The sequence below is a fragment of the Pipistrellus kuhlii genome, unplaced genomic scaffold, assembly GCF_014108245.1.
Source record: "Pipistrellus kuhlii isolate mPipKuh1 unplaced genomic scaffold, mPipKuh1.p scaffold_m20_p_8, whole genome shotgun sequence".
NCBI classification, from domain to species: Eukaryota; Metazoa; Chordata; class Mammalia; order Chiroptera; family Vespertilionidae; genus Pipistrellus; species Pipistrellus kuhlii.
The window spans coordinates 34,169,037-34,189,532 of NW_023425584.1; the positions used below are offsets into that span (position 1 = coordinate 34,169,037).

The following is a 20,496-nucleotide window of genomic DNA, read 5'->3' on the forward strand; positions in this document are numbered from 1 at the left end:
AAGTGGCAGACATTAAGGGGTTCTAGAGGAAAGGGCAGGATGGATGGGGATGTGCGGGGGTGACCCTCCCCAGATAAAAGGAAAATGCTTGCTTGTGGGCAATGGCCTGTCCCAGGAACCAGGACAAAGGGAAGCCTAGGGGAGGCACTGATCAGTCTCTGGGGGGACTTATGGGAAGTGGCCTCTGTTCTGGCCCTGATCTAGCTGGTACCAGCCTGAGGGCCCAGCAGCAGCCACCTCATTGAACAGTCGGGTCTCCACCACAATCCCTCCTGTCCTCTGGCTGATTTCTCACCATAGACTCCAGAGGGGGAGCATACAATACAGGACGGTGGGACAGACCCAGTGACCGCTTCAGGGATGGATACGTGATCCAAATCAGTCCAATGGGCACCAGCCCCCCAGGACTTTTGCTGGAATCATTAAGGCTCCACGGGGGCTGCTGAGCTGGCAGGCGGTGGGCCTGGAGCTGGCGGAGGGGTGTCTTTGCCAATGGTGGGGAGAGCCTACTGAGGAAAGCTGCGCAGAGATGGATGGAAACTCCTGGTAACACCCATGGTAACAGACCCCACCAATCTGAAGCCATTAACCTTGTCAGTTAAATGAGACAAACTCTCCGTCTCTAATGAAACTACTTCGAATTGCAGTTGAAAGAGTCCTTCCTGATCCACTTAGTCCTCAAGGTCTTGTCAGTGGCAGGAAGGCGAGTTGACCTTGGCTTTGATTGGCACCCAGGCCAGTCCTGGAGCCCTCCCTGAGCACTGTGGTGACCCCACTGTACAACGCACCCACCTCCCAAGTTCTCCTCAGGCGCCCAGCAAGCTTGTGCTTGTCCCCTCAGCGCCCCTGGAACTCTTCCCCCACCCCCACCAATTGAGGAGCCCCACCTCCACTCTCAGGTTGGCTTTGGACTCCGTGTGGCTGCTGCTCCCTTTGTGCCGTGTGGCGCCCCTAAGCCCAGGCCTCAGATCCCTCCCGTGGCCTGGCCGCATGGGGGGTCCGCAGGGTTGTGTGCATCTCGTGTGTGTTCCCAGGCCACGCGGCACCGAAGAGGCAGCACCAGAATCATCAGTTCCCGCCTGTTCTCTGTACCCTGGTGAAACAGTTTGCTTGCCCTCCACTGCCTCCTCCTGCTGACTTCAAATGAGCTCCAGCCTCTGTGAGCTGGAAAAAGCCTCTCTCTTGCTGGCTGTCTTTCCAGCTGCCCACTCAGACCCCTGCCAGGGGCTCTGCCCCCTCAGCTGGGGAGACTGAACTCTCCAAGGGTGCTAATGGCCCCCCTGCCAGACACCAGGATGTTTCCCAGTCACCATCCCCCAGCCTCACAGCCTGCATCCAGCTTCGGAACACGGCGATCCCTGCAGTTCTGTACGGGGACAGCCTGAGGTGCAGTGAGGAGCCGGCCCTTTGATCCTGGGCGCTGCAGACCTGGGCCGCTCTGGCCACTTTCCCTCTCTGAGCCTCTGGTCCCTTATCTGAAACACGCCATTAATGAGATTGCTCTTAAGTGCATGGTGAGGACTAGATGAAATGAAGTGATGGCTCTGTGGGTGCTGGCAGAGGCGACCATTCAGAACAGGTACTTCCTTCCATCTAGGCGAGCCCTCTTTCTGAGGCTCAGTCCCCAGATGTCTGCTCTTCACGTTCCCCTTACATTCTCCCACCTTCCCTCGGCAGACATCTTCTCCGAGCCCTCCCTCCACCCCTCTTGGCACTTAGCTGAGTGAGTGGCTGCGAGTGGTCCTCCTGGCCACCACAGCCCAGCCTGCTAAGAGTGCTGTCTGCACTCTCTTGTCTGCACTCTCCTTCCACATCCTCCCCCGCCTCCTTGTTCCTGTAACCCAGGCGGCTGCCCAGCTCTCAGCTAAACTGATCTGGCTGAGTTACTTTGTTGCGAAATGCCTCTGGACGCCTGGCCTTATCTGTCTGCTTGACACTGTTGGCAGTTTCTGGAAACACTCTTGCCCAGCCCCAGCCCCCCCACCAGAGCCACCAGGCCTACAGGCCCGCAGCTCTCGTCTTTGGCGGCTCCCGCTTCCTCTGCCCAGAGCTGTGATGCTGGTGCTTCCTGGGTTCTGTCTCTTATCTGTGCTGGGGCCTGGCTGACCTCACACTGCATTTGGCCCACATTTATTATTTTGTAAAATAGGATTTTAAGAAATCAGTTACCAACATTAAAAAAAACAGATTTCACATCAAGGTCTGAATCTCTGGATGCTGCTAATAAGCTGGCAGGTCTGGCCACAGCTCGGCGTTCCCACGTGGCAGCCCCGGGTTGAGGCGCCTCCACCCGGTTGAGGATGAGGGTGGTGCCTGGGAGAAGCCTCTCCCCAGAGGACTCCCAGCAGCACTCACCATCCACCCCTGTGATCTTACTCGCTTGTATCCATGGAAACCAAGTGTGGACTGAGGGCTTCGTGGTTCAAGAGAAATGGCAGACCGCGTCGCTGTGGAAGTGGGAGGTACTGTTTAATATGCTACGGATGTCTATATTGGAAGAAAGCCATGTCCCTCCTGCTTGTCTCTTGGTAGACCTGCCTGGGTCCAGCTCCCAGCCACCCATAGGCGTCAATTAGAAGCATCTGTGAGGACTGCCCCAGACCTGTTCCAAAGTCATTCCAGAATTCAAGTTGCTCCCTGAATGTCTCCTAAATGTTTCACAGGCACCTCATTCAGTCTCTCAACAAACATTTTTTGGCCTCCACAATGCGCCAGGAACCAACAAGACATGAAAACAACACAGGAAGCCCTGTAATTATTGCCCAGGGTCCTCAATGGTTCTCTACTCTTAAAGGGGAGGGGCCCAACAACTTCAGATGCTCACGCCCAGGAGCCTGAGGGACAGGTGGTCATGGACACGCTGCACTGTCCAGGCCTAGTTTGGGCCCGCTCTCCAGTCCCTTCTCAGTCCAGGCTTAGGACCGGAGCGATGACAGTCCCCCTAGGCTGGAGGAGGGCACCAGTTAGAAGCAAGAGCCCCACACAGGTAAGGCCCACACCAGAGTCTCCAGGTGTCAGGGTACCAGGCGAAGTGAGCCTCCCATTTCAACTCTTCTCTGACCTCCACACCAGGCTGGATCAGGATCCCGCCCTCTCCTGTCCCCCCCACTTCCCGCCCCCCATGGGTACCTTGGCCTCGCACATGGAATCCCCCTTCCTCTCCTCCGGCTGACCAAGAGTCCTCCTTGCCCCCATCACAAGGACTACTAGGATGGTTAGCCCTAAGAAAACCAGTTAACCTCTACCCTGATACGTGCCTCCAATCCCACCATTCCTCATGCACAGGGAGGAAGCACACACAGCACACAACTGGATACAGGTTTATTGTGGCACTGGATGTGAACAGGGGCCGGTGTGGCCAGCACCGTGTGCAATGGTGGTGGAGGGAGTGAGGGAGATAAAGGGGGTGAGGCAGGGCCTAGGGAACCCCAGGCTCGGGCCAGGGGTCGGGGTTGGGGGTGACCTTTGCCAACCCTACCCAGAAATCTGGTGGGATGACTCCGGAAACGGTGGTGACCCCTTCAGCTGGGCCGGGAGAGACAGCAGTGGGCTGGAAGGGCTCACACGTGGGAGAAGGCATGGCTCTTGCAAAGGGGTTTGTCCTTCTTGGAGTAGAAAGTCTTTCCTTCCAGGTTGATCTGACAAATCTGGGGACAGCAGGGTCTAGTCACTTATGGTTGGGGGTAGCTAGAAAAACCCCTTCCTAACCTCTAATGGATCCCAGAGGCAGGCAGGGGAGGAAAGCTGGGGAAGACCACAGGGTGCTGGGGGTGGAACCCAAGATGAGGGGCACTCACCGCACACACAAAGCACGTGTCATGCCAGCTGAAGCCCAGGGCCTCCAGGAAGCGGTCCCCAGCGTCGATCTTGAAGTCACAGCCTCGGCATTTTGTGCCAAACATCTTCTCATAGTCTGGGAGGGATGGAGGCAGAGAGGAAGAAGGAGCTGGGTTCTCACCTGCATTGGCCACGCCTCTTTCACCTGGCCCTGCCCCTTATTTCTTTTTAAAAAATGTTTTTATTGATTTTATTGACTGATTTATTTAAATACTAAAGGCCTGGTGCACGAAATTTGTGCATGGAGGGCAGGAGTGTCCCCTCAACCTAGCCTGCACCCTCTCCAATCTGGGACCCTTGGGGGATGTCTGACTGCTGATTAAGGCCTGGTCCCGGGGATTGGGCCTAAACCAGCAGTCGGACATCCCTCTCACAATCCTGGACTGCTGGTTCCTAATCGCTCACCTATCTGCCTGCCGGTTGCCCCCAACTGTTCCCCGCCCCTCACTGCTTCTGTGTGCTGGCCTGATTGCCCCTAACTGCCCCCCCCCTCTGGCAGAGATAAAAACGACAATGACAACAGAGAATCAACAGAGAATCATCAATCGGCTGCCTCCTGCACACCCCCTACTGGAGATTGAGCCTGCAACCCGGGCATGTGCCCTTGACCAGAATCAAACCTGGGACACTTCAGTCTGCAGGTCAATGCTCTACCAACTGAACCAAACCAGCAAGGGCTGTTTTTATTGATTTTAGAGAGAAGAAGGGAGAGGGATAGAAACACTGATGAGAAACATCACATCTATTGGCTACCTCCTGCACGCCCCTACCAGGGATTAAACCTGCAACCCAGGCATATGCCGAAAGTGGGAATCAAACCTGGGATTTCTTGGTTTATGGGTTGATGCTCAACCACTGAGCAACACCAGCTTTGCAGCCCTCCCCCCTATTTCTTACCTCGCTCACAGTACGGCACCCCTTCTTCCATGTAGAAGGCCCTGTTCCGAATGGGTGTCTTGCAGGCTGCGCAGGTGAAGCAGTGCACGTGCCAAGTCATCTTCAGGGCATGCATGATTTCCTGGGAGGAGGTGACAGTCAACTGGCAGCTCAGCCCCCTCCTTCCCACAGTAAATGTGACATCTCCCTCCCACCCCGTCGCCCACCCTGAGGTCTCCTGGTGATGTCCACTATGCCCCTGACTTGGCATGTCCAAAGCTCAGCTCCCAGTCTCTGTGCCCTAATCTGCTCCTCCCAAAGCTGTCCTCGCCTCCATTTTTGGCAACTTCATCCTTCCACCTACACAGGCCAAATCCCCTCTCACACCCTGTGTCAGGCCCACCAGGGAATCCTGTTGGGCCCCCCTTCACAGTGCACCCAGATCCTGACCACTGCCCAGCCTCCCTGATGCAGGGTGTGAGCCTCACATCTCCGGTGTGGTGACCCCATAAAACCAGCCTCCGCACTTCTCCCTCTGCTCCTTCAGACTGATGTTAACCCGAGCCAGGCCACATCCCTCTGCTGGAATCCCTGCCTGCTCCACATTTCTCTGAGCAAAAGCCAGAGTCCTGTTATGGGCCCGGAGACCAGCAGGTCTAGCCCGTCCCTCTGCTGCCTCTACACAGACTCTCGGCCGTGGTCAATGCACCACACGCCGTCTTGGGGCTTCACACCAGCTGCCCCCTCTGTCTGGACTGCTCTGCCGCTCTGGTATCTGCAAGGTTCAGCCCTCACCTCTTTCAAGTTTCTGCTCAAATGTTGCCTTCTCCGTGAGGCCCACTCTGATAACATCGGTTCATACATTTATTTAAAAATGGGAGAGTGGCCAAAGCCGGTTTGGCTCAGTGGTAGAGCGTCGGTCCCAGGTTCGATTCCGGTCAAGGGCACGTACATTGGTTGCCGGCACATCCCCAGTAGGGGGTGTGCAAGAGGCAGCTGATCGATGGCTCTCTCTCATCGATGTTTCTAACTCTCTATCTCTCTCCCTTCCTCTCTGTAAAAAATCAATAAAATATATTTAAAATTTTTAAAAAATTAAAAATAAAAATAAAAATAAAAATGGAAGAGTGGTCCCAGCTGATTTGGTTCAGTGGATAGAGTGTCAGCCTACAGACCAAAGGGCCCTAGGTTCTATTCAAGTCAAGGACATGTATCTTTTTTATTTTTAATATATATTTTTAATTTATTTCAGAGAAGAAGGGAGAGAGATGGAGAGTTAAAAAAATCGATGACAGAAAATAATTGACTGGCTGCCTCCTGCAGGTCCCCTACTAGGGGGGGCATTGAGCTGGCAACCCGGGCATGTGCCCTTGGCTGGAATCGAACCTGGCACCCTTTAGTCTGCAGGCCAATACTGTACTGAGCCAAACTGGCTAGGGCAAGGATATATATATATCTTGGTTGCAGGCTCCCCCCCTCCCTCCCCGCACACCCCCCACCCCCCACCCCCCCGCCCTGACCCAGGCCCTGGTCAGGGCTCATGCAAGGAAGCAACCAATGTTTCTCTCATATCAATATTTCTCTTTCCCCCTCTCTTCAACTCTCTCTAAAAATCAATGGAAAAATATCCTCAGATGAGGATTTTAAAAAGTAATAATAAAATAAAAATGGAAGCGTGTGGACCAAGCTATATCTGAGCGCCTAGGTCTCAGATATACCATCTGTGCCCTTCACAACGTCAATGTCACATATTACATCACATCACAAGCATCCCGGGCAGGACTCACTGCCCAGAGAAAGCAACATGCCCCCAAAAGATGGCAGAAATGGGTTCTGTGCCCCTGTCTGGTCGACTCCAAAGCTGGCTCTTCCCACTGCCTAGGACAGGACAGGGGCTCCAGCAGGGTGCAGGGGCCCACAGCTGGCCCAGAGGGTACATGGCAGGAAGGCAGGCCTCTGCTGGAATCCACAAGAACCTGTGAGCAGTACTATCTATTTCACCCCTAGTTTCCTAAATCTGCCTGCTTCTCCCACCCCCAAGCCCCTGATCCCAGCAGATTGTGTGGGTGCTCCTGGGGCCTATCAGGCCCTGGAATCCCTACAAGAGGGAAGCTGAGGCTCCAGAGCCACTCTGTGGAACCACCAGCCTGGGCCAGGGCAGGAGCAGAGTTTGCCATCAAAGCTCACTCCAGAACCCAGGATTCAGCCTGTTCTGTGAGCCTCAGCTCCTCATCTGTGGCCTGGGTGATAAACCTGCCCACCTAGGACTTGGAGGGAGGGGGCAGGAGGAGTGCAGTGTAATGCCAGCAGAAAATCCAGATGCCCAGCTCAAGAGACCCTGGGATCCAGCCCATTTTCCAGAAGAGTCAAATGGAGGTGGCCTATTCTGGCAAGGAAATGGCTGTGATCTTGGACAAAACTCCCTCATCTATCAGAAAGAAATAACCAAACTGACTTCATATGATTGTGAAGCTGGATGCCTACACACAGTAAGTGCCACGTGCACTGTCACTATAATGAAGATTATGATAATGTCCATTCTCCCATCTAATGATGGAACCTCCTTTTGCTGGTCACATGGCTGCCCCACACAGACTGTAGCCTTCCTTGAAGCTCAGTGGGGTCATATGACTGAGTTCTGGCCAATGGGATGGAAGCAGAGGGCTGGGTGGCAGCATCTTCTAAAGACAGCTGACATCCCTCCCTCCCTTCCAATGGCATGCTGGCTGGAACATGAAGATTTTGGCTGAGGCCCAAAGCTGTAAGTGGTAAGTAAACCTGTGCAAACAATGGCCGAGTAACAAGATCTAGGAGCCTGGATCCTTCTACCAGTCCTGGGTTGCCCACCTCTGGACTTTAAAAAAAATATGCTTATAATTATTTCAACGAGAGGAAAGGAGAGGGAGAGACAGAAGCATCAATGATAAGAGAATCACTGATCCACTATCTGTTACACGCCCTCCATTAGGCATGTGCCCCGATCGGGAATCGAACCGTGACCTCCCGGTTCATAGGTTGACACTCAACCACAGAGCCATACCAGCCAGGCTGGACTTTCTTAGGTGAGAAATAAGCTACCATCATTTTGAATTTTCTACCACTTGCAATCACGGTAACCTAATATGAGTATCACCACAGAGCTCTCTGGCTACCTGTGACAGCTCTGCCTCTGGACCCAGAAATAAGCATGAGTGACAGGAAGAGCCCGCGCTGGAGTCAGCTGAGCCTGAGGCTGTTTCCAACTCGTTCCCCCACTTTGTGAAGCCTCTTGCTCCTTTCTGGACTTCAGTTTCCAGAAATATACACAGTAACCCTCTCAGCTTGTTATTCCTGCTTGTTCTGTACCCTTTTCCCTGGCTCTGTCTTCAGCCCGGTACCCTCCGCATTCCCTTCCTGTGTGAACTCCTGTCTCTTCATAAGGTGTCCCCAGCACGGGGCTCACTGCCACACTTAACAAAGAGAACTGATGGGGAAGGCAGGCAGCCCGTCACCCTTAGCCATGACATGTGTGACCTAAGTCCCTAGCCAGCTCCAGTGGCAGCTCAGTTGCCCTGCAGGAAACCTAGCCAGCCAGCATATGCTGTGTGTGTAGTCTCAGTGGTAAGACTAAGATTTGAACCACAAGTTTTTGAGTGTGTTTCTGGCTTTGCCACTCAATAGTCCTGTGTCCTTCTAGCACATCAAATCATCTCTCAGTGGCCTCATTTTCTCATGCATTAGGATTGCAAACACTATAGAACAGCCTCTCAAAAGACTGTCACAAATAACCCCCTTCTCTTTGGTCTTCCACTCTTAGGAGTTTGCTCTGTGGCCTGGTGCCCAGCTCTAACAACTGAGATAAAGATGCACATTCCTGGTTTTTCTTCCAGTTTAAAGGCAAAACTTTATTAAGAAAATACCATTTGCCCCTCTGCCTCCTTCCTGTCTGCAGCAAGAATATAAGGTCAGGGCCTTGCACAGTCACCTGGTAACCATGACAGGATAAGTTTGGGGACAAACGTCTATGGGCTAAGGATTTTGGAGCAAAAAGGCAGGAAAAGCCCAAAGGCATCCGTAAGCCGCTATCCCAGCCCTGCAATTTTTATGATGAACTATAAACCCTTCTGCCTAAACCTCTGCAGTGGGCTTTTCTGTCATTGCAGCCAAGTGCAGTGACACAGCCACAGCTTGTTTCAACTTGATCCACAGTACTTCCCTTCTTCGGGGAAGGTTATGCTAGTTTTCACTCAGGGAACCCGTCTTCCCCCATTCTCAGCCAACTCCCACTCCAGAGCCCGTGTCACCAGGCCAGGCCCATCAGAGACACGGGGCTTGGGTCAGAGATGGGCACGTGACGCAAGCCAGGCCGATGAGCAGCAGCACTGGCGCTCCTGGTGCATCACCTGGCCCAGAAGTGAAGCTGAGCTGACGCTCACTCTGCGGTGCTAAGCTGGGGATGTAACCTGGAGCTGTGGTGGCTCCGTTTTTGCTGCCTTCTAGGGAACAGCAAGCTGGGAATGAAGCCAACAATGAAAACAGAGGCAAGGAACAGGAAGAGTCCTGATGACCTCGAGACCTGCCATCAGCTAGGCCTGAAATTTAGCACCCGTTGGGCTTGTCAGTTATTTGAGCCAATACACTTTTTTTGTTGTTGTTAATCCTCACCAGAGGATATTTTTTCCCATTGATTTTTAGAAAGAGGGAAAGGGAGGGAGAAACATCCATTGTTTGCCTCCTGCACACGTGCAACTGGGGACCAGGGATCAAACCTGCAACCCAGGTAGGTGCCCTTGCCCTTGACCAGGAATTGAACCCACAACCCTTTTGGTGCATGGGCTGGTGCTCTAACCACTGAGCGCACCAGCAAGGGCTGAGCCAATACACTCTTGCTCAAGCCCTTCTGAGTAGGATTCCGGTCATTGTTAAAAGGATCCTGAATATTGCAAAGTGAGACCAACAGAGCAACCCATTTATTAAGCTACTAAGGATGGAAAGGGCTCATGCAGGTAGAGCCCCTCAATGCCAACAGGGTCAGACACACCTTCCCACCCACCTGCCAACCCCACTCACGCCTGTGATCTTCTTCTTGCACTTGGCACAGCTGGGTGCGTAGCGCATGTCGTAGCAGGGTGGGCAGAAGATGGCACCCTTCTCCTCGAAGAAGCCACCCTCTTCAAGGACCATCCCGCACTGGCTGCACACAAACTCCTCGGGGTGGTACGCATGACCCAGTGCCACCAGGTAACGGCCCCTGAGGGGGAGGTGAGGGCAGAGAGAGGGAGACATAGAGATGAGGTGGGAGCTCCTGGCCGGAGCCCAAGTGGGTTTACAGAACGCCTGTTCTGAAGCCTGGAAAGGTAAGTTCATTCTCTGCATTTCCCAAGAAAGGGAGGAAATGGGCTTGGGAGATGACTTGCCCACTGTCACTCAGGGAGAACAATGAAGCTGTATCACTCTATGACAGGAGTGGTGCAGTGTGGGAATAAGGAGGAGGGTTACACTGAGTGAGGCTGCTGGCATGGGCCCAATGAGCCTGAGCAGCTGGAGCCCTGCAGGGCACATGAGCCCTGAAGACCAGCGGGTACCTGAGCTGACACTATCCTGCTTGCCTGGGGAGAGGCCCACTGGTCCCACGTGCTGCAGAGCATCAGAGCTGATAGGAGTCAAGAGCAGGGGTGGAGCCGAGAACTGAAAGCCTCTAGAATCTGGTACTTTGATTCTGGGGGGAGGTTTGGGATCCGGTTGGACCCCAGAGAGCAGTGCAGAGAAGGAAGGGCCCCAGGCCAGTCTGCAGAGCAGAGACTAAGTAGAGACCAAGCAAATAGGAAGGAGAGAGGCAGCGGGGCTGGGAGGGGCACGCCCTCCTCTGCCTGAGAGCAGCCAGTCCATGGGTGAGCTCTGATGCATTGCTTCCATTTCACTGGAGCGGAAGCTGATAAAGACTGATGTGGGGAGGGGGAAAGTGATGCAAGTTTCAGAATCTGAGGACCCAGGTCAAGTTCCTACCCCCACTCCAAATGGGAACTGAATCTGTATCCTGTGCAATGACAGCCGCGAGGAGTGGGGAGACGGATGGGGGAGCAGAGGTCAGAAGGACAGTAGGACAAGGCATCAGGTCAGGAAAGGAACCGGGCACCCACCGGATGACCTTGTGGCACTGGTGGCACACAGGAGTCTTGCCATTGCTGCCACCGCCCCCTCCTGTGCCCCCTCCAGCAGCCGCCTGCACGATGGAGGTGCGGTTCTGCAGAGGCGTGGGTGTGGCGGGCTGGCTGTGCCGGGTCAGCACCGTGCTCGTCTTGTCCGGGGCGTAGCGCTCAGCAAAGGCAGGGTCCACAGCCCAGGGTGGGCGGCTGGTAGGGCTGGGGGTGGGAGGGCCTGCCAGGGCCAAGGAAAGTGGCTCCGGGGGGGCGCCCAGCAACCCCAAATGACAGGGAGAGAACCCAAGGCAGCTTGGAGGGACCCACCACCCCATATCCTGGAGGCCACCCGCCCTTCCCTAGGCCCAAGCCCACTCTCTCTCACCAGGCCAAGGTTCCTGGGATGTAGCTGAGGCTGGGACTGGGGCTTCTGTCCTGGGCACCTGGCTGCAAGATCTGCCATTCAAGGCACTGCACGGCTGGGTCTCCTAACAAGACCCCACCCCCCAACCCATGGGAGATGCCTGGGTGCATGCGAGCTGCTGGGCTGGACTCCAGGTCCCACTGGGTAGGAGTGGGTCAGGCAGCTGCTCCCAGCCAGGTTTCAGCAGGCCTGTCTGTTGCACAGGGCTGGGAGGTGGAGCAAGGATCTTGCTTCCAGGGCAGCTCTTGGGACTTCCTCATCCCCAAGATCCAGCTCTGAAGGCAGGGCCCTCTTTGCCAGGTACCACCTCCCACCAAGACCCAGACTGGCACGGCCCACACTGAGTCCAAGCAATCTAATAACCCACGCCCAAAAATACAAACCAAGCCCACAAAGACAGAGGCAGAGAAAGGAGGACGGAGTGTTTATTTCCATGCCCAAGCCAGCACAGACCCGGTAGACAGTAGTACCAGAGGGCAAAGAGGGAAGGCAGTGGCAGATGAAGCCGGGCCCTATGCCAGGCGGGCAGCCAGGGCCAGGCCAACAGGAGGCTCAGTACAGGAGCAGAAAAGAGGTGGGCCAGGTAGGCAAAAGCTGGAGGCACCGGGGGTGCCCTGGGCAGGAGGGGAAGAGAGAGAGGCAGAGAGGACAGCTGGCCAGCCAGCGCCGGGCTACGACTGCACGTTGAGCACGTGGGCAGAGCGCTGGTGGTGCCAGTCCCGGAGGCGGGTGTAGCGTGGGCTCTGCAGCTCCAGGACATACTTTTCCCTGAGGGGCAGAGAGAGAAGGAGGAGGAAGTCGAAGGAAGGAAAGGTGGAAGGGAGAAAAGAAAGGAGGAAGGAGGAAGGAGGAAGGAGGAAGGAGGAAGGAGGAAGGAAGGAAGGAAGGAAGGAAGGAAGGAAGGAAGGAAGGAAGGAAGGAAGGAAAGGGGAATGGAGAGCCCCAGCTGGGGACCCCCAGAGCAGGCACAGGGTGGTGGCTGGAATGGGAGAGGCAGCAGATGAGAAAGAGGGACTGGTGCTTGTCCTTTTACCTGGACTTCTTCAGGTGCTCCTCATCCGGGTCTTGCACTGAGAAAACAGAGGCAGGCATTGGCCAAGAGCAGACAGAGGGCCATCCCAGCCCTGCGCCCTGGCAAAGGGTCACAGGGTGCCCAGCCCTGGGCTGCCACTTACTGAACTCGGTGCCCGTGAGGTGGGCAAGGATGCGGAAGGAGCGGGACTGGCCCGTCCCGGGCCGTGGCCGCCAGTCTTCCGTGTCCTCCATCAGCCGCTGCTTGCTGGGGTCTGGGGCCAGCGGTCGGAGCGGCTGTCTGTGGGGAGGGTGTGGCTCAGAACCTCATGCCAGGGGTGACCAGTGGGGCAGCCCCTCCCGGAATTTGTGCGTGTGGGCTACAGTGATGGGAGAGTGGGTAAGGGCGAGGCCAGGACCCTGCTGGGTGGATGAGGGGGTGGGGTAGGTAAGTGAGAGGGAGCCAGGGTAGGAAGGGACCACCACCCGGAATGCCAACAGGAAGGAAGAGAGGGACAAGCAGAGGGGGCTCACTGACTTGTCAGGGGTCTGCACCTGTGAAGGAAATAGACAGATGGGACAGGTAAAGGAAAAAAGGGACAAATACATGGGAAGAAGAAAGATAGCATGGGGTCAGAGTTGCCAGGGGCAAGGCTGCACTGAGTATCTGAGTCTCAGTGGGCCCAACACCACACCCCAACCCCAGGGTGCCAGCAGGGGGTGCTGCCTGGCTCAGAGCTCCCATATGGGCAGTGCCTGGGCAGCAGCCATATCCTAGGAGGGACCCTAAACCTGCAGTCCCCGCCCCGGACGCCAGGGGTCACTGCTGCACAGTGCCAGTGGGGCTGGGGTGCAGAGCAGAGAGAGCAGCAATAGGTGGTTTTAGCGGGTGGACTTAGCATGGGTGGTGGGCCGGCAAGACGGACATACCCATTCTGCTGTGGGGTGCTGTCAGCCAGCAGGGGCGCCCCGAAGGGCCGCGCTGTCTTGTTGAGGGAAGTGCTGGGTGCAAAGGTGTACCGCGGGGGGTCCGAGGCAGGGGCCAGGGCCTGGGCGGAATGGGGAATGGGAGGGGGCCTGGGCCAGAGCTGTGGAAGGGGTGCCCCCCCTCACCCGGTGAAGAGAGGACAGTGGTGCTCCAGCCCTGCCCCTGCACGTCTGGATGAGGCTTTAGTGGAGGGGGTGACTCAGGTCTTAAGGGGCCCATTTGGGAGCAATTATTTCAGCCCACCAGTGCGGCTAGCAGCACAAGCTGGTAGAGGTGTTGTGGACAGACAGGCAGAGATGTATGGGGTAGCCCTGACCCAACTCCCAGCTCCCCACATTCTCCCAGGCTCCAGCTTCTGCCCCTTACCCTTGGAAAGGGGTACAGAGGCGGCTGTGCAAGGAAAGCAGGCCAGCCGGGAGTCCTATCCCACCCCCACCCCAGATGGCGCAGGCCCTGTCGCCTACCTTCCGAGGTTTGCTCTGAGGCGGCTGGGCCCTGGAGGAGAACAGGAAAGGGTGACAGAGAGCCACGACCAAAGACAACTCACCTGCCAGGCGGGTCAGAGCCCTTATACCTGCTGAGACCCAGGCTGAGGCGCTCCCCACAGGCTCGGATCTTGTTTTGGGCTTCAATGTGGGTAAGGCCTCCAGCGTTCTCGCCATCGATACTCAGCACCCAGTCGCCAACAGCTACCCCGGCCTGTGCAGCTTTGCCTCCAGGCGTGAGCTGTGGAGAGACGAGGGTCACCAGGCCAACCAAACTGAGGCCAACGGTAGTCAGCCTGCCTGCAAGCTGCCTGCTTCCAGAACTCAGAGGCCTCTTCATTCAGCTGATGGATACCAGAGATCTGGGAGGGGTGGGGCTCACCTGAGCTTCACAATCACCAGTTATTTAGTTATTCACCTCCATGATCCTACCCAGTCTAGAGACTGCCATGATGTCAGCAAGCTGCCACCCTCAGGTTAAACCCCAAACTTCTCAGCTCCAACTGGCTTCTTGCCCAGACTGTTCCACCCACCAGACATGTCCTCCGGCTTATGCATGTGGCAAGTTCCTCCCTGACACCCCTGGGTGCTCTCACTGACCTCTTGTGCACACAGGGTGCTGGGGCCACCACCAGGGATCTGCCAGGCTCCCATGAGAGCCAGGAACAGGCTCCATCGTCTTCAAGTTCCCAGTGAACAACGCATGTCTGAGGGGCCCATGGTGCCAGCTGGGGCTTCTTGGCTATCAATGTGCCACCTCACGCCCTTCAATTGCCACTCTCCCTCTCCCCATTCCTTTGGGCTCTGGTTGGGGATCCCTGGTTACTGTGGCAAATGAGGAGCAGTAACAGGATGGAAGGGTCACCCAGCATGGGCTGAGACCATCAGGGATGACTTGTGAGAAATGTTGGGTCTTGGTGACAGGAGTGGTGTGTGCTACCCAGGGGGTGAGAGTCCACTTATGAAGGCCTCATGGGTGGGGGAAGGCACCAGGATTGGGCCTGGAGGTTAGGAGGTTCCATTAGCAGTTTGAAGGCCTAGGGTATGGTTATTTCTCAGGTCTCTGATAGAAATGACAAACCCCACTGGGCCCGCCCAGCCTTCTAGTCCAGCAGCAGCAACCCAGACAGGTGCAGTGCTGCTGCTCATGGGTGTGAGCTCGCAGGATGCCTGGTCAGCTGCCCAAGGGCCCGACATCAGGCTTCTGAGGGAGTAACTAGAAGGGAGATTCACACTTCACAGCTCGGGGTTGGAGGGCTGGGAAGGCACAGGCTGCCCAAAGCCCCAGGAGGCTTCTCACGTGTGCAGGGACACAGACTGAGTGGAAGCAGAGAAAAGGGAGGCAAAGAGACCAGATGCAGAGACTGACAACATTGGGATAAGGGAGAGATGGGTTCGATGGTTCTGTTTCATGCTTGGGAAGTTTGAAGGGTAAGACATGGGTGACTCCTTCACCTGCTAAGTGGTAAGAATACAGTTTACATTTATTGAGCACCTAGTACTGCAACATACTGACACTGAATCCTCCAACAACCCTGTGGAAAAGAGTCTGAGATTATACCCATTTCATACATGGGAAAACAGAGAGGTTAAGTAACGTGCCTCAAGTTGCCCAGCTAGCAGGAAGCAGGGCCCAGACTCTACTCTAAGGCTCTACTACACCAGGCCAACTCTGGTGAGTGTTGGGGCCCAACTCAGAGGCCAGCCTACCTGGAAAAACTCCCTGATTCCTTGGCCCGGTTTGGAGCCTTGATTCCTTGTCGCCTTTAGTTCGATCCAGCCCCTTACAATGGGCACAGGGAAGTAACGCCCTTGAAGGGAAGTGACTTACTCAAGGTCATGGTGAGTCAGTGGAAGGGAAACCTGGTCCAGCCACTCCCTACCCATAGTGCTGGCTCCTGGGAGGTTTGGATTGAGCCTGAGGTGGGAGTCTTGGGGTGGGCAGGAGCAGCTGGCTCCCAGAGTTGGGACAACTTCCTTCCTAACAGTGGGAGTGAGGACAGGAAGCGCATGAGGGATAGGGGCGGGGTCAGTGAGGTGGAGAGAAAAGCATGAGAGCTGGGAAGGCAGGAAGGGGGCGGGGGATGGCTGGAAAGAGAAGCTAGGAGGCCAGAGGGACCAAGGAGGGGAAAAGAGCCAGAGGGGCTGGACACTGCATGGGGTAAGGGGTGAGTCAGCCTGAGGGCTCCACTGAGCAGCCCAACCCCCCAGTCCCAGACATTACCTCATCTCCCAGGCCTGGGCCCACAGCCAGCCATAGCCCCTCCCCCCTCCCTCCGTGCTGGGGTCAGGGGAGAGGGAGAGGGCTGCCCAGCTCATAAAAGACCACCCCACCCATCTACCCACCCACTCACTAGGGCCCAGGTCCAACTCTGGGGCTGGGATTAACTGGTGCCTCATCCACAGGCTAGGGCTGCTGACAAAGGAGCCCCAACAGGCCGCATCTGAAAGTCCAACCCCCAGGCTATCCTGCGGCCCATCCTCAGCGATGAAAAAGCTAAGACTCCTCGGCCACAGAGGCCAGCACTTTCCCAGGGAGGGGACGTAGGGCAGGTTTTCATGGCTGCAAGGCTTGAGAATTGCATAGCGGTGGGTGTATGGTAGGAAGACCACTGCCCTTAGCTACCCTGCTGGCAGGGCGGATTTCAGGGGAAACCGAGGAAAGGCTTGTGGGAAAAACAGTGACCACCTCCCTGCCCTGGCCATCAAGCCCAACCCCCACAGACAGACTCCACCTTCCGGGCCCTCTCAGGCGGGGCAGTGCCTGGACAACCTCCCGACCCCCTCTGGGCAGTGCTTGTCCTGGGCTTCCTGCCAACAGCCGCTGGTCCGCCGGGTGCCTGGGTGGGCCTCTCTGGGCAGGCGGATCGGGCCCAGAAATTCCCCACCCCCTGTAATCCCTAGACCACAGTCAGAGACACCAGCCCTTGGGGTGGCCTCACTGTCCCCGGGCAGGCAGTTTGTTCTCTGTACACCACAACTGACCCTACAACTGGAGCCATGGCCTGGTGGTCACTAGCTGAGGCGGCCACCAGTGTGGTTCAGGGGCCCAGACCTAGGCCAGCCATTTTTGGCTCTGCAGAGGCCTGCCACCAGTTGTTCATCCCAGTGTGGGGCTGCATTCTTGGGCTTATAAGGCAATCCCCCTGCCACAGGGAGGGGCCAGCCCGCAACCCCGCCCCTACCAGGGCAGGCTCTCAGGGGCTGAAGTCAGAACCCTAGAGCCCATTTCACACCTACTTGGGGTCAAAAGCCACTGCAGCCTGAATGGGACCAGTGGAAGGGAATGGAAGTCCTCCAATACAGCTGGAGAAACACCACCACCCACCCACCCACAAACACTGCAGCCATCCCAGGGCCTGAATACCCATCCCTGTTTGGCCAAGGAATCTCCAAACGAGCCCTTCCAATTCAGCCCTGAGGTCCCTCACTTGAAAAACAGGTGATAATGGCTATTTCCTGGGTGGCAATGAGGCTGCAATGAGATCTTGCAGTCAATACCTTGCCTGGGGCCTGGCAACAAGTATTGCATTGCTCCCTCAAGCAGCTTACACACTTCCTTAGAGACCTCAGGCTCCCCTCCTGCAGACTGGGCCTCAGAGTGGCCCCGGGAGCTCTGTGGAATGCACCAGGTAGTGCAGTGCTGGGGAAGCCTCTCCCTCGCATCCACCTAGCTCGTAGTCCTTGTAACAAGTCCCCCCCCACCCCCCCGGACCTGGACACCTCCTGGTTTTTGGATCTGGCTCCAATTCCTTCCATCATCCACAGGAGACCCAAGCACCCACAGACTCCTGGCATAGGCTCACCCGGGAGATGGAAAGGGGCACGTTGAAGTCCTTGCCCCCTTGCAGCCGAAAGCCCCAAGGGGCTGGTCCCTCCAGCACCACCTTGAAGGAGTCCATGGTGCCTGCCCCAGAGAGAAGAGAAAGGTGAGTAGCCCGCATGGTAGGGCAGGTAGGCACAGCCTTGGACTGGTGCCAGGCAGGAGGGACAGACGCGGAGCACACCCAGGTCACCAGTAGGCAAGCACCTAGTCAGGTTTGGCTGTGCTGCTGGAAAGACAGGAGCAAACCCCCTCCTCCTCCAGGGGCTGGGAGGGTGAGGAGAGCCTGCATCCAGGCTTGAAGTTGCTTTGCATCCACAGCTAGTAGCACGACCTTCCCCCAAGCCAATTTGGAGTCTCGGACAGACAGCGGGGTGAGTCAGGGGCCGGCGTTCCTCTCCCCCGCCCCCAGGTCCCGGCAGGCAGGCCGCGGCTGGAGCCTGGTCGGGCTATATAAGGTGTGTAAGCTGACACTGTGCAGAGCCAGCGGAGGGAGCACCCGGGGGCTCGGGACTCAAGGGGGAGGGGTGGGAAGGGAGGCGGCTGGAGCGGGTCCTAGTCATTCCGGGACTAGTCGAGGCTCCTGGGAGCCATGATGGGACATCTCTAGGCGCTAAGGGGAAAGCGGGAGGCCGCGGGGGACGGAGATCGGTGGGGGTTAGGACCCCAAAGCGTGGTCTGTAAGGGAATTCATCCCGGAGCGCAGTAGGGGTGGTACCTTCCATAATGGCCTGCTACCATCCAGATGTGACTCAGTTTCCCCCTGTCCCTCCCCCCCGCCCAAATCCTATGCCGCGTCCAGGTCCCAGGCGCAGGAATCAGCGCAGGCGCCGATCTGCCCCGCCGCGGCCGGCTTCGCCGCAGGAAGGCGGGGGCGGAGGCGGGGGCAGGGGCAGGAGCCCGGGCCCGCGGGAGGAAGCTCGGCGCTGGCCGCGACCACGCAAGCCCTCTGTGGTCCCTCGAAGCCCCCTGGCCCCTGCCTGACCCAGCCCCAGCCGCCCCTGCGGCCGCCAGTACCTGTTCTGCCCCACCGGGGCACTGCTCGACGGCGGGCTCCAGGGAGCCGCCTTGGGATCGGCCGCCGTGCTCTGGCCCCGCCCCCGCGGCAGCCGTCCGCTTTGAGGCCACGGAAAGGGGCGGTGTCTGAGGCCACGCCCAGACTAAGCCCCGCCCACAGGCGACCTCTCCCGCCACAGGAAGCCCCGCCCAATCCTCTCGCCTCGGCCAATCACGACTTCGGATCACGCTTTGAGCTGGAAAGCTTGGCCCGCCCACGCCCCTCCGCGTGGGGCGGGGCCTTGGCTTCGCGGAGCCGCTCGCCCGGCCGCTGACGCCTCCCGCTGGCCGAGTGAAAGAAAAGCAATCTTCTGAGACAATTGTCTCTGAACATTCGTTTTCTCCTCGGAAAAATGGGACCATGATGCCCGCTTCGCAGGGCCGCCGTGAGGACAGGTAGTGCTTGGGGTAAGGCTCAGACATCGGCGGCTCCAGAATTCCTAAATTGAGGGCCTTTGGGGGGGGGCGCACATACCGTAGCGGAGTTTTGAGGACGGAACAAGAGAACTTGGAGCTAAGTTTGGAGAACACTGACTCTACAAAGGCAGAAAAAATAATGGCAGGAGCGAGTGGAAACGGAGGGGATCCTCGGCTGGACGCTGAGCCTGACCTGTGCCCCTGCCCTCACTCCCACACCCTGACCCCGGGGCAGGGAGCAGCCCGCTGCCCTGCGTTCCCGGCTCAGCGTGGACACCGAACAGCGTGGACAATGTGAGATGGGCTGCATCCTGGTACCAAGAACAGGCGGCACCGCTATGGGAGAGTGTCCGAGTCCCTACTTGGCCGCCCTCCCCCACACACACCTCCCAGCGCAGGTAGGTGTAGGGGATGAAGCAGGAACAGGAGGGTGCGGGTGAATGAGCAGGCGTCCACCCTTGCCTACTTGTAAGACATGGCCGCTGCTGTCCTTCCTCCACCGCCATCACATTCCCCTCATCTGCATCATTCCCTTCACTGCACAAACTGCTGTAAGACTCTTGACCCCACCTGCCCCTCCAGGTATGGCCCTTTTATTCTCTCCTTGAGAGTGAAATTCCTTGAAGGAGTTATCTGCGGCCCGTCACTACTTGCTTTCTTTCCGTTCTCTCTAGAACCCACTCGTGAGGCTCTAGTCCTTCCAGTCCTCTGAATGAATTCCCTCTTCTCAAGGTCTCCAATGACCTAGGGTTATCAAATCAATGGCTTTCTCAGCGTTGCTCTACCTCTGCCTACGGGCACTCCAGGTGCATTGCCTCTGGCCTACTGCTGTTTCTTCTCCACCTCCTTTGGTGGCTCCTCATCTGCCTCCCAACCTGGCCATCAGATCTTTCCCCTCTACACTAATTCTCTAAGACCCACCCTGTCCTGTGACTTTCAATAACACCTACATGCCCAGGACTCCCAGGTTATAAGTCCAGCCCTGACTCCCCGCTCCCCACGAACTCCAGTCTCTCCTATCCAACTACCTGTCTAATCTCTAGTTGGATGTCTCCTAGATATTTCATATCATGTCCCAATTTAAACTAGTGATTGTCTCACCTTCCTAACTCCTTCCCCATCGCAGTAAATGGCATTCATCTGCCTGACCTGATAAAAACTATGAAGCTATTCTTCCTTTCCCTTCTCTGGTATTCTCCAGATTGTGCACATTCCACATCTAGTCACTACTGCCACTGGTGTCGTTGCCACATGTCTCTTGTCTGGAAACCTTAATAGTCTCCTCACAGATCTCCCTGCTTCTACCCTTGCTCACTCCAGAATTTTCTCCCTACAGCTGCCAAAGTGATATTTTTAAAGCAGAAATCATGCCACATCACACTCTGCTTTTAGCATTCCTAAAGCATTGCACCTAAAATAAAACTAAAATCTGCCCTAACCGGTTCGGCTCAGTGGATGGA

At 56.6% G+C, this 20,496-nt stretch overlaps 1 protein-coding gene across 8 annotated transcripts; it reads right to left on the reverse strand.

Annotated features, from left to right (window-relative positions):
* Positions 1 to 3,306: 3,306 nt before the first annotated feature.
* On the reverse strand, positions 3,307 to 18,703 carry PDLIM7 (PDZ and LIM domain 7). Of its 8 annotated transcripts, none has more exons than XM_036423257.2 (13): positions 18,581 to 18,703; positions 17,547 to 17,653; positions 13,830 to 13,981; positions 13,720 to 13,750; positions 13,198 to 13,316; positions 12,432 to 12,568; positions 12,290 to 12,326; positions 11,218 to 11,279; positions 10,833 to 11,070; positions 9,763 to 9,943; positions 4,735 to 4,855; positions 3,798 to 3,913; positions 3,307 to 3,647 (listed from the first exon to the last, which is right to left on the reverse strand). In XM_036423257.2, the coding sequence occupies exons 2-13, from the start codon at positions 17,640 to 17,642 to the stop codon at positions 3,561 to 3,563; spliced, it is 1,377 nt and encodes a 458-aa protein (XP_036279150.1). In that variant the 5' UTR covers positions 17,643 to 17,653; positions 18,581 to 18,703; the 3' UTR covers positions 3,307 to 3,560. The 8 variants fall into 8 exon arrangements, with proteins under 8 accessions (XP_036279150.1, XP_045432355.1, XP_036279152.1 ...); XM_045576399.1 differs by having other exon boundaries at positions 17,547 to 17,647; positions 18,581 to 18,681; XM_036423259.2 differs by lacking the exons at positions 13,198 to 13,316; positions 18,581 to 18,703 and adding exons at positions 12,806 to 12,822; positions 18,282 to 18,497.
* Between the last annotated feature and the right edge of the window lie 1,793 nt (positions 18,704 to 20,496).

What these genes read in the sequence shown, in the direction of transcription:
- PDLIM7 (XM_036423256.2), bottom strand. An exon ending in AGCACCCCACAGCAGAATGG is followed by an intron (nt 12,569 to 13,197) that starts GTATGTCCGTCT and finishes CCCTCCCCACAG; the next exon opens with ACAGCCGCTCCGACCGCTGG. An exon ending in ACACGTGCTTTGTGTGTGCG is followed by an intron (nt 3,648 to 3,797) that starts GTGAGTGCCCCT and finishes TGCTGTCCCCAG; the next exon opens with ATTTGTCAGATCAACCTGGA.